The sequence below is a fragment of the Lissotriton helveticus genome, chromosome 3_1 (assembly GCF_964261635.1).
Source record: "Lissotriton helveticus chromosome 3_1, aLisHel1.1, whole genome shotgun sequence".
NCBI classification, from domain to species: domain Eukaryota; kingdom Metazoa; phylum Chordata; class Amphibia; order Caudata; family Salamandridae; genus Lissotriton; species Lissotriton helveticus.
This window is the reverse complement of record NC_136061.1, coordinates 2,021,492,690-2,021,516,065: the sequence shown is the minus strand read 5'-3', so window position 1 is coordinate 2,021,516,065 and position 23,376 is coordinate 2,021,492,690. Positions and strand designations below refer to the sequence as shown.

Sequence of the window (23,376 nt, the reverse complement as noted above, 5' to 3'; positions counted from 1 at the left end):
CAGTTGTTCGATTCTGTGCAATGTTACATACTTGAAGTGGGAGGCACATGAGAATATGTACCAACACCGGTGGTGACGTTTAAGTTGGGGATTTTTGCATGGAGGGGTAAAACTCGGGACACTGAGGAAATGAAAAATCCAGTTACAAACTAAATGAGTATTTTTATTGAAAACCTGTCAATTCGTTGGAACAGAGATGATATTTATCGTTTTAGACTTTACATTTTTTCACCTGGGCTTTAAGAATTTGCAAATGAGCTAACGTTAGTAGCCACCTACTAAGATAGTTACTGAGTTTGTCTCCTGTTCCCTGCCTCAAGAACAGTCTTAACAACGGTTCTCCTCTCTACACGAGCCCTCCATTGAAATAGTGCTCTCTCTGTAGTTGTGGAAGAACAGTGACTGTCTTAATAGATTAGTTCATCAGCATCACATTTGTGTGGGTGTTGTGACCACAACAATTCTTGCTCATTTGGTTATGTAAACCAGTTAACGCAAACAATTCCAAGGAAAACTGTTCTAGAGGCTCCCTGCTTTTCCCACAATGAACCGCTAGGCATATAACCCGGTCTCATCGACTATTACCACTGGATGTATGTTCCAAAGTGTCCTACACTCCTCATTGGACTATCAACTGAACACAGACATAGGCCTCTGGTGTACTCCACCACGACATATTCCTTTTTCTTTACATTTAAACACTTTTAAGGATTTAAGTAGTTCTGCCATCTCTTCTTTCCTCCAGGTTTTTATATTTACATTCTTAACTTCATGAAACGTTCCTCCAATGTTACTAGCTTGTGAATTTGTTTCCCATCTGTTTTTATCTTGTCCCTTCAAGAAAAAGATGTGGAATAGTGAGTGATAGAAATACTAGCATAATCTCAAAATTCCTCTTCTGTGAGGTGACTTTTTAGACTTTGCGTCCCATCTTGAACTTTTAAGCTCTATGTCTTGCTCAAGAAGAGGGTGTGCTGTTACAGTGAAACTTTGTGCGTGGTTACTTAGAACTTACTCGACGAGCGCCTCGCAGGCCATGCTTTTCAGTTTTTCATTCATGACTCATTTTTTAGAGTTTTAAACTCTTAAGACAGATTTATGTACCACCTGCAAGTAAAACACAGCTTCATTTCTTATGACTGTTTATGAATGTTTCCAGAAATTGCTTTGTGGCTCCACAGTATTCACTTGCTTTACTCAGAACGGACTTCGTTTTTTTGAGGAAAGATATTGAACGCTTTGCATGAGTAAAGCATGCAAGCTGTGGTATACCTGCCTTCTCATCTAAATGAAACTCAAGCGATTTCCCATCTTTTTCTCCACTTTGGAAAATTATGCTCCCTTGGATTCTGTTTCAAGCTTTTCAAGTCATCAATATTTTCATTGTTTAGTGATTTCAATGCATTTACTACTCTAGTTAAAGTAAACTACAGGAAAATACTTTGTTTTTAAGTCCCGAGGATCGTGACATCCACAGCGTGTCTGAACCTTCAAATGTTAATAGATTCACATGCCCTCTGCCAGGTGTTGGAACTTGTCATTTAGTTTACCTATGAATCCAAGTAAAGATAATTGGCTGGAGTAGAAAATATACTTTCTCCATTAAATAATGTATGCTGCTTGGGCTTGCAACGTGGTGCATCTCTGCATTTTTTCACTGGCTATCCTTTTCATAAATATGATAGTGCTGTTGAAGTAGTTTGTGATACGGCACACTCCTTGCACATACATATATGGTTATTTTAATGCTTCACATATCCGCCGTATGGCTCCTTGGAACATTTTTAAGTTCGACTACGATCAATTTAGAGTTTGTTCTTAACAAGTATATTGTATGTTATTGGGAGATCTCCCAGTGTAACAGTGAAAGGGCTAAGAGCCGGGTTTGTTACCTGAAGAGTGGTGAAACTGGACAGGGAAAGGGTTTATGTATGTGGCAGGATTATGTCCTGTAAGCTAGTTGCCTCTCCTTACCTGATATCCTTTGATCATTATGTCCATTAGTACCACTACTCATAGGCACTGTGACAGCTTGCTGAACAAGTGATTTTCGGGGATCTGTTGATGGGGTTCTATGCTTGTGCTCTTTGGGGTGGATTAAGTGCATACCACATCCTGGAGAATCTACATCAATGGTGCAAGTCCTGCACTTTGGGAGGTGGTGGGGGGGGCGTTGGACTGAATGTCTGTTGGCTCAAGTGGCTTTGATTTGGCAGGCACTGGGGAGAGGGTTAGGGACTGCGGTTACAGACAACCTGTATTCTTGCTCTGGGAGTCCTTATGCAAGCTGCAAAAATATTGAATTTAATCTTCTGCTTAAAGGGAAAACAAATGTAGTACTTTGAATAAAAGACTGAATGTGTTTACATTGTTTCAGAGTAAAGTATTGTTTGGATGCCTGACTTTTGAGCATTTTACAGCCCACCTATTTTTTGGGGGGGTTTAGGAGGGTGGTGTAGAAAACATTGAAGTAATCCAGGATCCACATAACTGAGGCTCTCATCAGTTTAACTTAGTGGCTGAGTTGTATGAGACGTCTGATCTTTCTGATTAAGGGAAGTTTATACTCTTGACTGCTGCTTTTACGTGGTTGGGGAGGCGGGGTGTCGAAGAAAGAGCTTAAAGACTCTTCTCTAATACAGTTGTATTTGCGGTACGTTCAATTTATGTTGCTGGCCAGATATTTAGATTTTATGAGCTCATGTATGTGACTACATTGACTTTTTTGGTCGTATGAATGTGTAAATCTGGTAAGCTTTCGAACCTTTTTGTTTTTTAACCTGCTTTGAATAGAATTTCCTCTTGATTTTTATTTATAAAAGAAATCTGCCTTCCGAAAACATGTTTAATTTATTGCAAATGCATGTATATATAAAGTTTTAAACGTGATACTCAAAAGGTAATTATTACCTGTGCTTTTAAATCTGAATTATTCTGCATTCCAACACTTTTTTATTTTATTTCTTTCTATAAAGAACACGGGGCTGCTGACATTCAAGTGAAACATGTGGGAAATTCAAGATGGTGGTTCAAATTCTTTGCCTGATTTGGAGAGTAACAACATGGACTAATCATTGCGCCCTATTTTTTTCCCATGAAGAATAAAATATTATATAAGGATTGCCACCATGGTACTCGACTAGATTTCTGATCAGCATGTTAAATGGACTTCTGCTTTCCAAAGATCACCACAGAAAGATTAATTGACACAGATGGTTTTTATAAGTATTTGTCTGGACTTTCTCATTTATATTTTGCTGAATATTTTGTAGCTTCACTGATCAATTGGAAATGCATAGCAATGGATAATACTAAATGTTCCAAATATGAGCCAAAGACCTAAAATAATTATGTATTTAAAATAAAAAATGTTGCATTAAATTTTCACTTTTTGTGTTCTTTGTTATTAAACCATTGTCTTCCATAACTGCTCAGTGTGGTGTTTGGGTGAAGAGAGGGGGGTTCTTCATCGAATTAATGGATTGTTTTTCTTAAACCGCGTAATAAAGTGGAGATCTTTTATTTGTGGTCATAGAGTTTTAAGTTGATGAACCTGATCCTAGTTGACATTTCATCAATACACTGTTCTCCTGCAACAAATGTTAATGCAATTTAATTGTCTATCTCATGTTTGACAGTGTTGCATCCCATTTCTCCAAAAAGTTGGTACAGGAAAATACCTCTTTCCAATTTACTTTGGTTAAAGACCCAAACTCTTTTCCAATTTGGTGAAGTTTGAGCTCACACGTTTTTGTTGACCACTCCAACTTGAGATGCCTAGACTTCTCAAAATAATGATACTCTGTTCATTTGCATGTCTTTTAATATGTTAATTTCTATTAGTTTTGTTGGTCAAACTACCATCAGAATGAGTATGAGACCACAACCAGGGTTCATTTTTTTGTTTATGCTCTTGGATGTAACTTTTGTAAATTTTTCAGTTTCTGCACGTGTGACATCTGGCATGTCATAAATAAGTGACATTTAGTTTGGTAATTTTTATGTTGGGGGTCTTGAGCTTTATTGCAATTTTTAAGTCCTATACCACTGTTAACTTTGTACATCCAAATTGATTGTGTGAAGTAAACCATTTTAATTGCACCTGTACATAGTGAGCTGTACTGTGTGCTTTATTTTTTTTACAAGAAGGTTTGCCTACCATTTTTCGTTTTTCATTATGCTACTTGAAACAATAGTTTTAGTGGGGGGAAAACTTATGGATTTTGAGCGGTCATCTGCAGCCTTGGATTTAAGTTTTTAGATTTAGATGTTGCTCGTTTGTAAATCGCTGCAGAGCCTCTTTTGCCTGGTGAATGGAGCACAAAACTAAAAGGGTTAATCATTTTTTCCAAACATAATTAATATTTAGATGTTTGACATTGAGAAATATGGTATTTCCTTGATGAGCAAGAAGCATCTTATGCATACATTATATAGTTATGTTTTCCAAATGTAATTTGTAGGTGATGCATTGTGTGTGGGTAGAGTCTTAATTTTGTGCAACCTTGGGGTTTTAATAAAATGTCCTTGTTTTAAATCAATGATGATTTTTGGAGTAGTGGAGCTGGTGACCAGTTAAATGTACTGAACTTCTGTCACAACTATGTATACTAACTGCAAAAGTAATGTGATTTCAAGGGAGCTGTGTAAGAAGGGGGGGTTATCATTTACATGGCTGACAGAATGGTTTAGATTAGGGTCAACGTACATTGAATTGTGTTTAAAATTCTCTTTGGAGTTACCAGGTCTTGTTTGTCCACGCAGTATACCTGCAATATCCATCATTGTTTCATCATTTGAAACTGGTCTACCATTTGGTCTAGCAATACATGTGTGTCCTTTGACCTGTAATTTGAGGTGCTTGAGTATGAAATTTGAATGCACTCTCTTCGGTGGTATAGCATCTTCTAAAAATGTGTACTATTTGAGGTGAGTAGGGCATTTTTTAAGAAGATTTTGAAGCAAAGCTCACCAGAGATATGACTGAGATCTACAGGATAGCTAGGATTTGAAGTTGACTAGGTAGAGCTGGGTTCCACTTAGGAGTTAAAGATGGAACTTATTAAATGATTTGAGTGGTGGGTGGTTGTTGGTTCACTACATATAACCACGGTCACAATGGATGTGTGGGACAGTACTTGTGTTTATACACTTTGTAATATAAGATAATCTATTTCTTCATTCACACACGAAGTGTATGACGTGAATGGACAATTTTCTTATATTGATATTTGTGGGGCAAGAATGATTTGGCGTGAATCTAGTCTAGATTCACATTCTATGCATTATTCTTCCATCTAGTGGTTGGGTCTGGAAATATCTCTAAAATTCTTTTTGACATTGATCATGGAAGCAGTCCATACGCTTCTTAGCAGGTCACCCGTAATGTCTTACTACATGATCGCAAATTTCAGATGTGCTGTTTTAGCCGTCTGGGTCAGGCGCATGTGAAAGTTCAGGTTTTGAAGATTGAAAAAATTAACTTTCGGTTTGAAATAAAGTAGTTTGTGAGTTTGTTTCTTCCATGTCGTTTTTTTTTTTTTACAAATAAAGGTAGTGTGGTCTTAAGAATTTGAACACTAGGGCGGCGCTGTTGGGTTGCATTTCTTCAACTTTCTAGTTCGGCTAGTTTTTCAATTTGCTTTTGGTCCTTAAGCATTGGGGTCTTAAAGAAGCAGAATAAATAAAAAAAAATACAAACCTATGTTGTGAGCCATATAGGTGGAAGGAGGGGGGGCACCTGGTACCCTATGTTTAATCAGGTTGTGTAATGATTTTGCATAATTCCTGGCTGTTTTTGCAAGTCCAAGTACTTGTTTTCCTTGAAAATGGTTTCACTCAAGACTGCTTCCCGCCCAGAAAGGAAGTAAGTTAATGAAATTAATTCACTGATAATTTCATTTATATTTTTTTAAACAAAAGAAAACCATACATTGGTGCTTATGAATGGGGGAAAAAGTACATTACAATATACTAGGTAGGAATCACCCTTAAGTTGTTGGGGTTCATAGTATACCATGTGGATCTGGGGGTCCTTTTCCTGCCTCCATTTTGGATGGAAGGGAAGGGGTGGGTCTATGGCACATCACCTGAGTTGTGGGGTAAATGGAGAGAGTGTCAATCAGAGGCAGGGCTCTCAGAGCTGGGAAGGAGCTCTGCATGGCGGCTGTGCCTTGGAGAGAGCAGCAGCTCCCAGGGTTTTTTCTTCCACTTGGATCAACTTTGCTCTACTTTGGAACGTCCCAGGGGGGTCCTAGCTCCCACTGACAACAGCATAAGCTTTTTGGGGTGTTCTTTCTGCGGGATTTTATGTGAAAATCGCGTTTTTTCGATGCTAGTTGCCGTGCTTTGTGAGAAGACTCGACGGAGAAGGGAGAGAGCTCGTTGTTTTTTCCAGCTCGGAAGCCATGGCGCACCTCCATTTTTGTGCGCTTCGATGAAGAGCCGTTTCCGATTCGGGAATACGCTCTACGTTCATCGTTTCTAGTCTGTTCTTTATTTTTAAGTGTATTATCACGTTTTTTGTTTATATTTAAAAAAAACCCACAGAAAAGCAATTGAATTTAAACGTTTTAGTGGGTTTTTGAGGTTTCCCCTCCCCCTCCCCTTCCGTTGTCAACGAAGGATCATTTTAACCCCAGCCACACATGGATTGGGTATGTAAACAATTGATTTTTTTTTTATAAACGCTTTTCCCCTCTGTTCGTTAACATTTTAGTTGTATTTCCGCAATGACGCAGTATTTAAATTCGATTTTATTTACATCGTTTCGGTTTTGAAAACTTTTTCCCCCCACCATGCTTAGTTATGGCAGGTTAACAATGCCCATATTTTGCTTAAAAATACGTGACCTCTATTATTTTCCACGTGAAAACATCGTTGCTTTGTTGTAGCCCCCGTGCAGCCTTGGGGCTTGCTCTTTTCTTTCTTTGGATGTGCATTGACGGCCAACAGTATCTGCCGGGACGGGACGCCTCACCTTTCAACTTTTGACAGTAAATGCCTGAGCACCCCATTCGGAGCACTGGTATTTCCCACCAATATTAAAAGGATCCGAAGATGATGCGAGACGATGACAAACCCGAGAAAGAGGGCTCGGTTCGTAGCAATGCCTCAAGGTACGGATTTTTTTTCTTACTTTTTCTAAAAGGGGTGTTTGCATGTTAACACGTTTACATACAGTCACACACACTTAGTTATAGGTAAAACATTTATTATTGCATTTTTTTCTGACTCTTACAGTGGATGACCTTGAGCGATGCCACTCCCTATTTTATCAAATTCTCAAAGTTGGAGTGGGTTTCAGGCGTTTTGAGTGTTTTAGAACCACTTTTACATTTGTTAATACACCGGTAATTTAATTAGGTAATTGCCTACTTTCTGGGCACGCTGCTTTTGCGTATGTGACCTTCTCGTTTTGGATACCACTGCATTGCACCATTTGACAGCCAAAGCATACGATACTGTTTTAAGTGTGTTTTTAAGCTTTTGAATTGACATACTCAAAAGAAACCTTGTGCATCTGTTTTAACTAGAAAGTTGTAGTTTGTCTATATTGTTTCATCTTTAAATGCCACACGGTTGCACGTTGCTGCCAAGTACCTACATCGAAAGTTGAAGTAAATGTGGTGTTTTTTGTGTTATTTATTTATTTTTACACATTTTTTTTTTACCAACTATAACGAATGGCTTGGAATTCCGGAGCATCGTGCTATAAGGCATAACGTGCTACAACGACGCCTTGTCGGGTGTAGTATAAGCACTATATAAATGCAATTGCAATTTGCACCCTGCTGATATTTTAAATGTTAGGATTCAGTGGTTTTGCGAAGAGAGTAGCTGCCACTTGGAACTAGAACTTGTTGCATTCAAACATTGGTGCAGTGGATTTTTATTTCCTATAAGGCAATTGTTTTAACTTTTTTACCTATGCTGGCAAAGATACTGCCCTAGCCCCGTATTAGAAATACCTATTTCTACAGAATATTGTAAAACGTTTTTTACAATATTGCATTTCACACGGCCGTGTGCATTTATGTATGCATAAGCTGTGTTTGATGTATTCGATTTGCTTGACGTTTTACATTTCATGTATAAAGGGCTTGTAAGTAACTTCCCTCGAAACTTAAATACAATTAACTTTAACCATTCCAATTAGAACGCATCATACTATGAGTTCAGTACATGGAATGTCTGTGCATTTGGGCTATTGGTATCAATAAATGTTTTTCATATTTCTGTAAGTAGTTAATTGAGAGGAATCGGAAGTAATAACTTGTTTGTGTACAGGCAGCAACTGCATAACGTAAATGATTCTCCGCCTTCCGGTTGTCTTGCCTGGTAACTATTAGGTCAAGCCTTTTCCATAAGTTGGAAACTAGCTGTTGGGATATCTGTAGAGGCCCGCAAAGTATGTGCACAAAATATGGTTTCTAGAGTTAAAACTTGGTGTCAGTTTTTTGGATGCACGGCTGTACGATTATCTTTTTGCACTCCTATGGTTCTTTCAACACGTTTTTAACTTTTTGTAAATCCTATCTCTTTTAGTGTGTGGAGGTTGACTAGACTCACTTAGCCAGCAAGCATTAACTCTTGAACTGCTTCTTCCTCATGTAGCGTGATTTGGTGTAACCATTAGTTGATATTTGGTAGATTCATTACACCAATTTTATCTGTATATTTGAGTAGGTCTGCCAGTCTACTACCTTAATGTACTAACTAGTGAATGCTCCATTCTGTTATGTTAACATACAAAGGCAAAACTCAAAACTTGTGAGTTACTGTGACAGTTTGCAAACTTTTTTTATAAGGTTTGTTTTTTGGCACTGGTGGCGTGCCCAACACCTACGATGTGTGGGATTGCTAAATCAGTTATGAACTGGAAACTTGGGACCATGGTGAAATGGAGGTCATCCCTAGCTAAGAGTTAGAATTAGAAATTACTAGGTGGTTGAGTCAACTCGGTCACAAGCCTATATAGTACACCAAGTTGGTCTGGTGTAGGATGCAGTTACCCATCTTTAGCTACATTTAATCCATATATTTTCAGACGTTCATGATGGTTGATTGTTTTGTAACTGGTTAACACCTTTTATTTTCAGTAGTGACCATTTGTTTTCTGAGTGTAATGTTAAACGAGCATTGGTACTGTTTCTGTGTATACAGTATATTGAATGGGGCCTTCCTTTTCACCGTTGTAAAAGACTTGGTGCAGCTATCTTACAAAGTACTGTACGTATCTAAAAGTCCTTGTTGGATAAAGGTGTAAAATATTAAACTTCACCTTCTCCCTCACAACCTTAACCTAACCCTACACGCTATACCCAATCTACATGTGTTCCAGGAACTACTGAAAATCCACCCTTGTGTAGGGAAAAAACTCCTAATCAAACATCATCCAAACATTGAGGATTCATGAATAACCTATATGAATTGAGTTGCTTCGAGGCACTTGATCAAAGGAGTGGATTACAAAAAACGTTAATTTAAAATGTGCGATCTAGCGCCTTTGCTTTGTAGTTTAGTTTATGTACCAAACAGGAAGCAGTAATTTGTTTGACAATGAAGTCATTATTTCAATGCCTGGTTCCGTGAGGCATCATTTTGAGAGAAAAAAATGTAGATTATTTTCTTTTATTGACCCTATAAAAGCTATATGAATCTCGGACCATGTTTCTTAAATAACACCCATTAAATATTAAGGAAGCCATGCTGCTGTTAATAATTTTTTTTAAAAAATGAATTGTTCTCTGTTGTAGGCAGATTTTTGTGGTGAGTTTCAGAATGACTCCGGTCTTCTGCATTGACAACGCTTGGTTGTTCTGGATTGCTGGAACGAACACCCTTTCCCGATAATAAATTGCATCACACCTTGGTCACAAACTCCATGTTAGTTGTAGACTCATATTGAGCTGAACAAAAACAGTATCCCCCACCACAGACCAAGTTTTGCAATCCTCTGTGCTATATTTTCTCCTTTTCCACAGTACTTAATTATTGCCTCGAATATGGCAGCCATTTTGTGAAATTGACGACAAGCAAATGGCTTTATGCTGTCAAGAATAAACTACTCCTTTATTCTGCCATTTCGATCTTTTTCGTTGAAAGGCTTGCTTATTTTGCTTGCATTTCTTGTACACTAAATGGGTTTGACCAACTGGTAACGTTTAAAAGCCCATTACGTTAAAAAAAAGTTTTTTCCTTTGCATTGCTTAGTCTGCTGCAGACTACATGCAGCTGCGTATGAGAATCACCAGGAAGTGCTCACAGGAAGTTCAAAGGACAAGTCTCTCCTCCCCCCCCCCTTTTTTTATTTTTTGCTGAGACGGGATTGGCTGCTAGCTCTCATGGCAACTGGAGAGCCTGCCTCATGAGTCATCAGAAGCAGCGCTCGGGCGTGGTGACGTGGCCTGGAGTCAGCTTGTCAAAGCCTTCCCCTCGCCTCCTAGTCTAGTGTTCGCTGTGCCAGCTGGAGAAAACGCTTTTGTAGGCCGTACTATTCTCTTTATCCACCACCCAAAGGCCTTTGCGCTGTTTATTATTTTTTGCTGTATTTGGAAACGCAGAATTTGCTTCTGTTTGTCTAACCCAGCAAAACCAGATTGGATTTTTAAATCCTCGGTTGGTATTTATACGACTTTTGTCAGCAGCACACGAAGACGGGCGCTATTAAAGTGTAGGTCATCTCGAGGATCGAAAGGCACGGAAATCCGTCTTGTGGCACCAGAGGGAATCCTTATTGTTTTATTTTTCAGTTCACACTGCTGGAAAAGAGCTTAGCCAGGAGCAAATGTTATTTTTGGGTAATTATGACCAGTGAGCATGGCACGCTGACATCCTTACTGTACTGTAAAAGTGAAAGTAAAATGAGCCAATCTGCCCCCCTCCCCATAGCTCTCCAAGCACCCATTCTCATTAGTGGGTACCTGCTAGGGGTTATTTTATTTCTTTTTGGGTCGAGCCTGCAAGTGCATGTGCCAAAGCATTTGTCTCGCTTGTAAGACACTGATTTTACACAAAAAGGGCTTGGAGCCCGCCCATTGCTTACCATTTATTGGCTTGCGTTGCACTCTTCTTTACAGCCACGTAATTTGTCCAGGCATGCCTAACAATATTTGTATTTCTTTCTGTGGAGCAGGGACCAAGCGCTGATTGAGTCAACTTAATCAGTGCCCGTCTGATGTTCAAGACGTGATTGAGGTACTAACTTTGCTCTGTTTAACTTTTGGTGCCCTGCAAACAGAAGGCGTATGACTAGAAAAAAAATCTTTGCAATTTTGTTTGTCCTGCTGGGCACATTTTTGCCAGTTACATTTCTTTTGCCAAGTCTTCTTTTCTCACTTTGCACTCATGTTTTCTTTTGTTTTTACTCGTGGGTGTCTGTTCTCAAAAGATGAGGATTCTTTTTGGCAAAGCGATATTGTTTTTCTTATGTGTACTTTCGGAAATGATGCTTTAATTGTATTGTAATTGCTTTTATATAGCGCTTACTTCCCCTGAGGAGGCGTCAATGCGCTTTTTCGGCAAGTAGCACGCTACTCAGGGACCCATAGAGGATTAGTGTTGAATTAGTATAGTAAAACATGCAAGTACATTTTAAGTGGTGGATAGGTTAGTCCGTTATTTGGAATGATAGCGGAAGGATAGAGGAGGAAAAAAGGTTTGTATTTATATAGCGATTGTTACCCCTGATGGGGTGTTGAAGCACGCTACTCCGGAAGCCCATACAGGATTAGTGGTGAATTAATATGGTGAAATATGAAAGTAATTTCAGTGGTGGATATTAGTCAGTTATTTGGAGTGAGAAGGAAAGCGGAGGGATAAAAGGGTAAAAAAGGTTTGCATTCATATAGCACTTGTTACCCCTGATGGGTGTTGAAGCGCTTTTCTGGTGCTTAACATGCCACTCCGGAACCTATAAAGGATTAGTGTTGAAAATTAGAATAGTATGTCTCCACAGCACCTGCTGCACTTAGTGTTTTTCTGTAAATTTTATGAAATCCCTAGGAGCTTTTATTTAAAAACTTTGTTAAAGTTACATTTTAATCAGGTATGCCCCGCTCTCTACTACCTATTAATGTTAAAACCAGAATGTATCCCTTTCGTGGCTGGCTTTCTGAAAAGCTTGATGAAGTATAGAAAATGCTTGGTCTTTAAGGATTTGGAACATGTACCGTATGATGAATTTGTTTTTAAAAATCCCTTAATTCGTTTTTATCATGTTTGCCCCCCACATACTCCTCCTATCGGATAATCAGCAGAACTTTTGTACTGTATATTTGGATCTGTATATTTTAAGCAATGTGTTTCATTTTAATATGGATACGGAATAGAAATTGTAAGTTGTAACTTTTATGGTTTCATATTGTGTGAACTGAATCAAGTTTATCGAATCGGAGTAGTGGATATGTTATTCAGTTATTTGGGTAGAGAAGGGTAGGTGGCGGGATAGAAGAGGGAAAGAGGTTTGTGTGTGTGTATATATATATATATATATCTATCGCTTACTACCCCTGATGGGGTTTTGAAGTGCAAGTAGCACGCTACTCTGGAACCCATAAGTATTAGTGTTGAATTAGTATGGTGAAACATGAAAGTAATTTTAGTGATGGGTAAGTTAGTCAGTTATTTGGATTGAGAAGGGTTGGGGAGGGGTGGAAAAGGTTTGCATTTATGTAGCGCTTGTAACCCTGATGGGGTGTTGAGACGCTTTATTGGCAAGTAGCACGCTACTCTGGAACCCATAAAGGATTACTGGTGAATTAGTATAGTTGAATATGGAATTTGAGAAGTGAACATGATAGTCAATTTTGATTGAAAAGGATAGTGGAGGGATAAAAGAGTGAAGATTATTATTTTTTTAAAATAATTTCTTTTAAGGTCTTGGCACTAGAAGGAGGCTTTTGGATGAGTAAAAAGGAGTTTTGGAGGGGAGGAGTCAGAGGGAACAAGTAATTGTGCAGTACACTCCAATATGCCCCACTCCATGCCAATCAGCCCCACTTAATCCATTCCACCCCAATCTAATCCAATCTACCCCATCCCACACTTATTTCAATTCACCCCATCTCACTCTACTCACCCCATCCAATCCACCAAACTCCAGTCCTCCCAACCTACCCCACTTCAATTTGCCCACCCTAATCAATCTGCCCCACTCATTTCAAAACAGGCTGCCCCACTCAATCTACCCTTCTCCAATCTACTTCAATCCATCCCACCCTATCCCAATCCAATACCCCACCCCAATTCAGTCCACCCACTCAATCCAATCCAGCCCACCACACTCCAGTCCAATCCATCACACCCCAAACCCATCTAGTCCACCTCATCCCATTTCAGTCCACCCACTGCTCTCCACTCAATTTAACCCACTCTACCCCAATCCAGTCCCCCTATCTACTCCACTCTAATCCACTCCAATCCACCCCACTTCCTCAATCCACTCGGACCCAATACGCCCTGTTCCTCGGCACTCCACAATACACTCTGCCACTGAACTCTACTCCCCTCTTCAACTCTACTTCCTGACACACTATCTTTTAGCTATACTGAACAACAGCCACACTAATGTACAACTAGGCAAAAAACACATTGAAATAGCTGTTGTATAGACATGACGAATTGGCTTTTCCAGGGCTTGTTTTAGGGGGGGAACAACCATCTAGGTAGTGGACCTTTTCTCCACCACCAGGTGCATACACAAATCTGGGCAATGCAATCATTTTGAAAAGCGCTGCTCTGCCCAGTAACGTCAGCGGGAGAGAACGCCAGTGCTTCACATCACGGCGGAAGCAGGCCAATGGCGTAATGAGATTTTCTTCTATGAAGTGTATTGCCTGGGGGGTGATGTAAATGCCGAGGTATTTAAAACCCCGTTCCGCTATCTGTATCTCACAGTTCCGGGGTAGATTCGAGAGGGGGGGGCATGACGGATGTAAAGCAGCGATTTTGACCCTTTAATGGTATAGCCCGAGGCCCTACCATAGGCCGCACAAATATCTAGGAGACAATTGAGCGTTCTGGCGGGAGATGTCATGTATAGTAAGATGTCTGCATAAAGTGATATGCGGTCCTCCCATCCCATTGTCCACCTAAGTCCCCTTATGACTGGGTCTTGATGGATCCACGATGCGAGTAGTTCCAGTACTATCGCGAGCAGGAGAGGGGAGAGTGGACATCCCTGTCTTGTGCCTTTTAAAACCAGGTTTTTAATAGGACACCTAAACAAACAAAAGGATGAGAAGGCCCCCCTGGCTTCCGACCAAAGCCCTAACCTAGAAATGGGAGTAGTTATTTCTGCCCTCCACATGGGGGTTGATGGAAGGTTTGCCTCTATAGGGAGATTGCACGTAATCTGCCAAAGTATCACAATGACATGATTGTTTTCGGTATCTGTAATTTAGGCAAATCCTATTCTAAACATTTCTGTGTGTCCCATATGGGGTTCTCCCACATTGAATAGGGAAGCCTCACCTCCATTTTGTGGCATGTTTCATCCTTGGTGACCTCACCCCAACCTGGTAGGATGGTACTACCAGGGTGGACTCAACTCCAATGAGAGAGAGTTCTTTATATAATAAAAGCTGGATAACCAAGGGATCTACATGGAGTTTATAATATTTTGTGGTATACTCAAAAGATAGCTCTTTATCCGTGGGTACCCCATGTAAACTAAAAATAACCATACAAGTTGGAGACCGAAGTTTCTATGGGTTTCAATGGGTTTCATCTGTATTGAGCTGACCTCTTTCTGCCCACTCCAGTGTTATTACCTGTCAGGGGCACTGTTCATGTAAAAAAGGAACTCTATCTTTTACTCTTATTACAAGAGACCAAGTGCATAATTGCCACATAGGGTTTTTCTACCATAACGAGTGGCATAGAAGAATAGGGATTCCCTATTTGGTTGCCTCGTCTGGGGGGATAATTGTGCTGCTCTTTGGAACAAAAGGTTGTGTGTTCATCGCATGTATGTTATCGCTGTATCGGCGCTGGACGTAGGACACAGAATCCCTGCTATGTAGTATCCCGAGCGCTGCCCTCTTCAATGCTTGCGCCGTGGTTCTGCCACTTGGAAAGGCTCAAGAGCTCCAGGCCAGAAGATAACTGCAGTGTAAGGCCACATACTCCTGTAGAGGGGAATGTTTCCAAGTCAAGTCATAAGCTTTTATTCGATTTGAGAAATACAAATCATACAAGCATAAAACATATTCATTATAAACATATTTGTTCTAAATACAGAGTAACTCAAATAGTCTCGGGAATAATACATAGAGAGGTAGAGAGCATATAATGGCAATCACTGATCAACCTAGCATAGTTAAAAGTAAAATATGAAACCAATAAGATAAAAAGGTCATACATGTACAGACAGGAATAGATATAATTTTCACACAAGGTGCTATCTTGGCAGCTGTACGTTTAAATGCAGAGGTTCCTGTATGGCACAGGGCAACAATAGTACAAGGTTAAAGAATATGATTTTCAAACATATGAAACATGAATGTACAGACAGGGATATATAAGGTTATTGCAACACTATACACTTCCTGGCAGCTGTACATTTCAAGACGAAAGTGGCAACAAAAAAACAAATGTCTGCGTTCTCTAGGGAAGATAATAACTCTAAGGCACTCTTTGGGGATCGAATGTTATATTTTAAAAAGATAGGTTTTAGGTATCTTACCCTTAAGAAGTGATAACATTTACAAAAAAGTAGAAAATGACAGCAGCTCTGGTGTGAAGTATTGTCACATGGGCATGGAGTCTCGGATCTTATTTTCTGATCTGGAAATGCGACAAGATGATGTACAATGCCCAACCTGACTCGGGTTAGTACAAATTGGTGAGAGGGACGGGAAACGTTCAAAAGGTAGGCTTGGAGCCCCGGAGTTAGGTTTAGTTCCTTATAAAACTGCACGGTGGCTAACTTACCATACACCTTATCTCGCCCTTTCTTTTTAAAATTTAAAAATGTTTGTTTAATTTCTTTTTTGGGAATTGCAGCCGCCAGTTCGGGGTCACGAAGGACATCTATTTCAAATAGAGTTTTATACCATTAATGAATGTATTTCAACCATTGAATACGTGGTGAGTGGTCCAATCCTATACAATCAAGAATAATTTCTTGAGTGAATCGAGTCTCTGGCTTAGCCCAAATAGAACGCCACAATAAGAGTGGCCGAACGGCTGCTAAGTCCGAGATAAACTCGATCCCTACCTCATCATGGATTAGTTGGACAGAGGCGGAGGGGGGGGGACGCATAACAGTCTTTTCAGAAACTTGTTTTCATCTTTTTGGAGCGAAGGGCCCTCGATGTGACCCCAAACTCCCGCCCCATACAGTGCAGAAGAAACACAGCGTATATTATATATGTTAGTCATGTCAGAAATACTTCTCAATCCGAGCTTGGACGCAAATCGAAATATACTACTGGTGGTCCGCATCATTTTCAACCTTATGTTGTCAAACTCAGGTGTCCAAGACCCATCACTGCCGTAGGTGATTCCCAGATAACAGAATGATTTGACATATGTCATCTTGTCGTTGTCCAGGAAAAAACTGTGCTTCATCTTATTGGCAGAGTGCCCACACGACATTATATAAGTCTTGGATTTATTCACGCGGAGCCTCCTATCTTGAATGAACTGCGCGAATCTGTCAATCAATCGCTGTAACCCATTCTGGGTGCGGGATAAAAGAACAGCGTCGTCCGCATATAGTAGGATTGGGACAGGTTTGCCTCCAATCAGGGGAGCGTCTACTGCAGTATCAATCAGGATGCTATCGATGTGATTAATAAAAAGGGAAAATAAAAGGGGGGCCAGTACACATCCCTGGCGGATGCCACGTGAAACTTTAAAAAACGGCGTACATTCACCTAGAGTGCCATAACGAACCTTACAGGATAATTTCTCGTAGAGCCTGGCCAAGAAATGGACTATTTCCTTCGGTGCACCTGACTCGAACAAGACCTGCCATAAAATAGCGTGATCAACTAGGTCGAACGTGCTGCTCAGATCAGCAAAACATAAAAAAAGGTTGCCTTTTGTAACAACGGTATATTTATTAATAATAAGATCCAAATTTACGCATTGCTCCAGGGTGCCTATACCTTTCCTGAAGCCGTATTGTACTTTTGTTAGGATATTCATGTCTGTGGCCCAAGTTTCTAGTCTTTTGAGCAAGATTCTGCTCATGACCTTTACTGAGGCGTCCAACAAAGAAATTGGTCGGTAGTTGGAAGCCTCTGATTTACTGCCTTTTTTAAAAAGGGGTATAATGACTGATTGGCCCCAAGAGGGGGGGATATTGCCTTCTGCTGCACAGTTAAAAGTCCTCACCAAAATAGGAGCCCACAGGTTTGGTTCTGCTTGTAAAAGATCGATGGGTACCCCATCAGGGCCTGGGGCCTTCCCCCCCCCCCCCCCCCCCCCCCTTTACTATTAGAAAGCCCTTAAAGGCCCTCCTCCAGGGTCACCTCCAAAGGTAAAGGTGTCCAGGGGGAGGACTCGGTAACTGATACAGTTAGGAGTGTCCCTTCTGGGTTAAAAATATTAGTGAAGTGGATAATCCACTCATTACATAAAACGTAGGAGGTTATTTCCGGACAACCATCGGTATTTAAAAAGGGACTGTTAATTGTTTCCCAATAGAGTTTACAATTTTTAGTCTCGGCTGCTTCCTTCAACTTATCCCACGCTTCATGTTGTAGGACCTTTTTCCTTTTGGAAATTGCCATTTTATAATTGACCCTTAGTTGTTTTACAACGTTGCTGTCTCGGGGTTTGGTGCCCAGAGCTTCTTTCAATTCCCGTAAGGCTACTGTACAGGGTTTGTCAAACCAACCCCGATTTGTGGTTCTGTTAGATGGGGATTTCTTAGTAAAGATGCCTTCAATAATGGTATTAATCTTGATAAATTGTGACATCAGGAGATCAGGGTTGATTACGTTTTTTAGGCAGTAGCTAATCTCAGTTTTACAACTGACTATGACCTCCCTCTTTTTGGCCATGGAGCTGGTTCCAGACCATTTAATCCTCGGACCATTAGGTCTGATCGGAACTATTGCAGTAGAGCAGGTTTCTCCTGTCGCTAATTTAGCACCCCGTCCCGGTAGGGTAACGCAAATGCTGTTATGATCACTGAGGCTTTCCTCTCTGATACAAGGATTTAAAAAGTCTCCTGTACTGGAGAACAAAATATGATCAATGAAAGTCCCAGCATCCCTCCCTGTAAAAGTGGGGCAGATATCGTTCAAACTGTTTTTGTTACAGCTTAAAAGATGTAAGTCTAATTTGATTAGTAGTTTAAGTATTGTACCATATTGGCAATATGGAAAGTGAAGAGAGTCTTCGCCCTCACCCATAACCCCCCGATGATTGTCTATCTCCATTCCAAAGCCACAGGGATTCCCTTTTGATAAGTGACAGGGCTGCAGATTAAAGTCCCCTGCCCATAGGACGTCTGCCCTTCTGTTTGTAATACCCAAAACCCTTGTGATTTCTTTTTCTAGGGGGAATAAAATATTCCCTCTAGTTACATCAAAGATATTATTATAAAAATTGACAAGGACCAAATCATTTCCCTTGCTACATTGGACCCTCACTACCTGACTATGGGCTCCCACAGTTGTGCTGCTTCTGACTTTACTATTGCACAACTTGTTGGACAGGAGTAGCAGAAGGCCCCCCTTAGCCCTACCAGAGCTGGATTTAGTGGCATTGAGGCAATGGGAAGAACAGCCTTCTATATTTATTTGCTCTTGGCACCAAGTTTCTTGAAGGAGGACTATATCAAATCCTTCCCCTATAAACTTGGGCCAGAACGGGGTGTTCAGTTTCCCTGCAATTCCGGCAATGTTCCAGGAAATAAGGGTGAGATCGGCATGCTCGGTTCGGCCATATGCAACCTGCTTCAGTCGAGAGGCACGTGCTATGATCCGGTTGTCCACCTTGGCACTCACACATGGAGCAGTCTTAAGAGCACTAAGGACCATGCCTGCTTCATTACCATTGCATGGAACATCTCTCAGCTGATACCCATCTACAGGCCCACAAATAGGGGCCTGGTTGTTACAAGGGTAGGATTTGGGGAGGGGTTCTAGGGGGCTACCTTCCTGGACGGAAACCTTCCGTGCGGCATCATGTCCACTATGGGAAACGTGGTCCATAGAAGGGGCTGCACGATCGCTAGGGTAGATTTGTTGCATACATACGTTTGACCCTACCTCCCTGTTGTCAGACTGGCTTGATGATGGTAGAGCACAAAGTCAATCGACCATCTCAAGGCAATCGAATCTGTTATTAGTGTGAATACCTTGCCACCCATCAGCCACAAAATTGCCTTTGTTGGGATACCAAGGGGGGCGAGGCATCCATCCCCTGCTCCTGCTCTTTTGGGTAAGCCATGGGCCTCCATAATTCCATATTTGTTCTGGAGGTAAAACCCAGTTTGGAGGCGGAATTGGGTGATGATAGTTATATACGGGGGGATAGAAGGAGAGTCGATGGGCGTCGATTCCCCCTTTCTTCTCCAGATCTGGCCACGAGCAGATATGGTTCACGGTGGACGCATCTTCGCAGGTAATAATGATGCAGTCCCCCTGAATGCTCTTGGGGCTCGCCCCCACCCATGGGACTCTACGCACAGATGATAATCTGCTGGTGTTTGGGGGCTGTAATGGCCTGTTGATACTAAGCCATTGAAGGATTTTGTTCATGAGGGACCAGGATTGTTCAGTTGAATCTGCTGCTAGTTCGGGTACCCCCGTAAGAATCACAGTAAATGGGGATACCTCCGGTGATAGATGAACTGGGCGTTTAGATCTGGACCCCCTCTTACCCTCTAGAGGATGTAGTTTTAATGGCGCTGGGGGTTTAGTTTGGGATAGCTGCGAAGATGCCTTGGCCGAGGTAAGATTGTCGGCAGTTGGTAGAGCTACAGGTGGTTTTATTTGGAGTGGCTGCGAAGATACCTTGGCCGTGGTATGGTTAGCAGCTGTTGATGGAACGACAGGGGGCGGGGGGAAGAGAAAAATGTTGCTGACTAAGTGATGGTGGCTGGGATGGGGATTTGGGGCTTGTGATTTAGATGTTACGCGGTTATTTGTGGTTAAAGATAAAGGGGTTGAGGGCTCATTTGTTTTAGACTGGGCTTTAGGCACTGCGTGCGGGCTGTCTAAATTAGCTGGTATAACCCCGGGATTCACCACTATCGGGGGCCCCCCCATGTTTGGCAAGTCCCGCCCTGTTCTGGATGGATTGTTTGTCGAGGAGTGTGGCAAGTTGCTTTTCAATTGCCATGATACTCCGTTCCAGGGGTTGGAGGTGGTGTTTTAATAGGTCCCTAAATCTGGCAAACAGCTGCGAAGTGTCGCAGTCAGTCGGCCTAGAGCCAACCACTTGATCCATGTCCAATGTAAAACATTGTGAGTTGGACAAAGAAGGATGTGCAAGGTTGTTACTGTAATTGGCGTTCTTAGATGGTGGTGCAGTGGGGCCTTTCTTAATTTTAGAAGTGAGAGGGTGACTAGTGTTATTCCCCCTATTTAGAAGTTCGGGTTGCTTCGGGACAGCGCCTTCTCTAACCCCCTTGAGCCGGATTTCTTGTGCTGGATCTTCTTGCTGAAATCGCTCAAGATCCGGTGTTATCTCAAGGCTCCCTGTCGAGTCCGATTCCAACGACAGGTTGGTGACAGATAAATCAACAGCATTAGGGATAGCATGGACTTAGGCTGTGGCTCCAGACTGTATAAGGATTGGGATAGGTGAATTTGATGGAGGCGGTGTTTGCGCAGTTGCCAAGGGGCCCAACGAGGATCTCCGGGCAATCGCAAGGTCCTGAGACACCCTGCGCTCTAGCAAGGAAATACTTAAGTTAATGGCCTCAGTAGTTGTTGCAATGAACTTATCAATTGGGCCTGTAATCAGGGCAGTTTTTTGTGCAGTCTTACTTCTTGAACCCCTAGTCATTGTCAAAGTGATCAGGGTCTAGCTCCAATATACACAAGTATCCACAGCGGTACCTTAGAATGAGAGGGCAGCTTCTAAAAAGTAGAAGCCAAGGGGGGTGGCCCAGCCCAGCCTTATACAGCCTGGAACGGCCTGAAACGGGCCCGCCCTTGGCCCGGGCTTCGCCCCGGGCTGCGACCCGCGCGCGTCCCGCGATGCGCGTTAATGGAGTTACTTAAGTTCCTATTCGGTGAGAGGGGGCGGGGTACTGGGAGGGGGCGTGGCTCACGCGGGAAGAGGACACAGCTGGTGCTGTTGATTGCTGGTCCTCGCAGTCCCGGGGCCGCGCCTCTCACCTCCGCTGCGGCCTCGCTGATAGACGCCTCCACACGCAGGACTCCGAAAGGGCAAGGATTGCTGGAAGGCTACTCCTGTAGCGACGGGCAGGAAACGTTGAGAGCAAGTCCTCTGAACGAGCGGCTCCCGCAAAGCGGGGGCCGCGAGAGGTGAAGAGCGCTTTGGTGGGGGCGGGGCACTGGGAGGGGGCGCAGCTCATGCGGGAAGAGGACACAGCTGGTGCTGTTGATTGCTGGTCCTCGCAGTCCCGGGGCCGCGCCTCTCACCTCCGCTGCGGCCTCGCTGATAGACGCCTCCACACGCAGGACTCAGAAAGGGCAAGGATTGCTGGAAGGCTACTCCTGTAGCGACGGGCAGGAAACGTTGAGAGCAAGTCCTCTGAACGAGCGGCAACACAATGAAGGCTCCAGAATTCCCTTCGTTCACAAAGTGATCAAGTTGCAGTTGAACAATTGTTTCTGAATAGAACATCTTTCTATTTAGTATTCCATACCCTATTTTGCAGATGTTCACATAATAGTCTGCAGCTACCAAGCTTGCACTGTTTATTTTTCATAAAAACAGTGTGGACTGATCGCGGAGCCAATTAACATTAGAAGCCGTGTCTACACGCCGCCTATCTACAATCAATAAGGGAATGTTTCCCTTATCTAGACCTTGCAAAATACGTGTGGCAATGAAAATGGATGTGTGGATCGATGGATGGATGGACTCACGGATATGTGGGAGGACGGATGGATGGATAATTGAATGCTGGATTGATAGATGGGTGGATGGATGTGGGTGGCTTGATGGATGGACGGAGGGAAATACATGTGGCAATGAAAATGGATGGATGGATGGATGGATAGACAGACGGGTGGATGGATAGATGGATTGACGGATAGATGGATTGACAGGTGGATATATTGATGGAGTAACAGGTGGAGGGACTGACAAATGGATGAGCGGATGGATGGACGACGGGTGGATGGATGGATGGAAAGATAGATAGCTGGATGGATGGATTAGTCGATGGGTAGAAAGCTGGATGGGTCGATAGATATGGGTGGGTTTATGGATGGATGACAGGACTGACAGGTAGATGGATGGACTGACTGTGGGTGGACGAATGAATGGATAATTGAATGGTGGATTGATAGATGGGTGGATAGATGTGGTTGGCTTAATGGATGGACGGAGGGACTGACGGGTGGCTGGAAAGATTAGGTTGGATGATTAGTTTTAGCTTCATTTATTAAATTATAAAGCAGACATAAGCACCAGGAGGACCTAGCTTCAGCGAACAGATAAAGCCAAAAGAACAACTCACAATGTAAGCTTCAAGCAGAATGCCACCAAGAATACAACCGAAAATATTAAAACCGAAAGAGTGGCTGCCTGCATCCGCTGGAGAATGGCTGGATGGTGATGTTTCATAGATGTCTTAAAAATGGATAAAATTTACGTCATGTTTGACGATTTTTGATGCAGTTTATTTATTTTTAGAGCGCAACATTTATCCGAAGGGATGTAATGGCGCTAAGGATTACGGTGAGAAATAGGTGGATGAGGTTGAAGGGCCAGATATCAGTCTTTGGGGAATAGGTGTGTTTTGAGTTTTCTCCTGAAGGCATTGTACTCTTAGTCAACCTAAGTTCGACTGGAAGCTCGTTCCAGAGTCGTGCTGCCAAGTGTGAAAAGGTGCGGCCTCCTGTTCTAGACTTATGTATTTTTTTTTGTCTCGGCCAGGTCAAGGTGTTGTGATCTTAGTTGTCTGGCAGAAATATAGAAGTGTATTTTGATTTGGAGGATCATGGGTCCTGTATCGTGGAGTGTCCTGTGAGCATGACGAAGGAGCTTGAAGCAGGCTCTTTGACTCATTGGCAGCCAGTGGTGTTGTTTTAGGCAGTGCTTTGCTGATCTGTGTTTGCCTTTGTTGCACACTAGTTTTGCTGCAGCATTCTGCACCACCTGTAAACGTTTGAATAGGTAGTCTGGCATGCCCACAAAAAGGGCATTGCCATAGTCCAGCCTGCTGACTAGCAGGGCCTGTGTGACTGTTTTCCTTCTTTCTAGGGGGAT

The 23,376-nt window shown here is 42.1% G+C and overlaps 1 protein-coding gene and 1 long non-coding RNA gene across 4 annotated transcripts in view; both read left to right on the top strand.

Moving 5' to 3' along the window:
* Positions 1-3,381, top strand: part of LOC144824074 (uncharacterized) — a 69,670-nt gene extending 66,289 nt beyond the window's left edge. For both annotated transcript variants that reach the window (XR_013608890.1, XR_013608891.1), the window contains exon 5: positions 2,976-3,381. This is a non-coding gene — a long non-coding RNA (uncharacterized LOC144824074). The remainder of the gene's footprint in view (positions 1-2,975) is intronic.
* A 2,742-nt stretch (positions 3,382-6,123) lies between these two features.
* The window catches only part of CHD2 (chromodomain helicase DNA binding protein 2), a 2,197,496-nt gene continuing 2,180,243 nt past the window's right edge, over positions 6,124-23,376 (top strand). The window contains exons 1-2 of one of the 2 annotated variants that reach the window (XM_078683153.1): positions 6,124-6,656; positions 6,894-7,118. In XM_078683153.1, coding sequence (XP_078539279.1) covers positions 7,060-7,118 — 59 coding nt within the window. In that variant the 5' untranslated portion in view covers positions 6,124-6,656; positions 6,894-7,059. Of the gene's footprint in view, positions 7,119-23,376 lie in introns of both variants that reach the window. The other variant, XM_078683151.1, reaches the window with a different exon arrangement.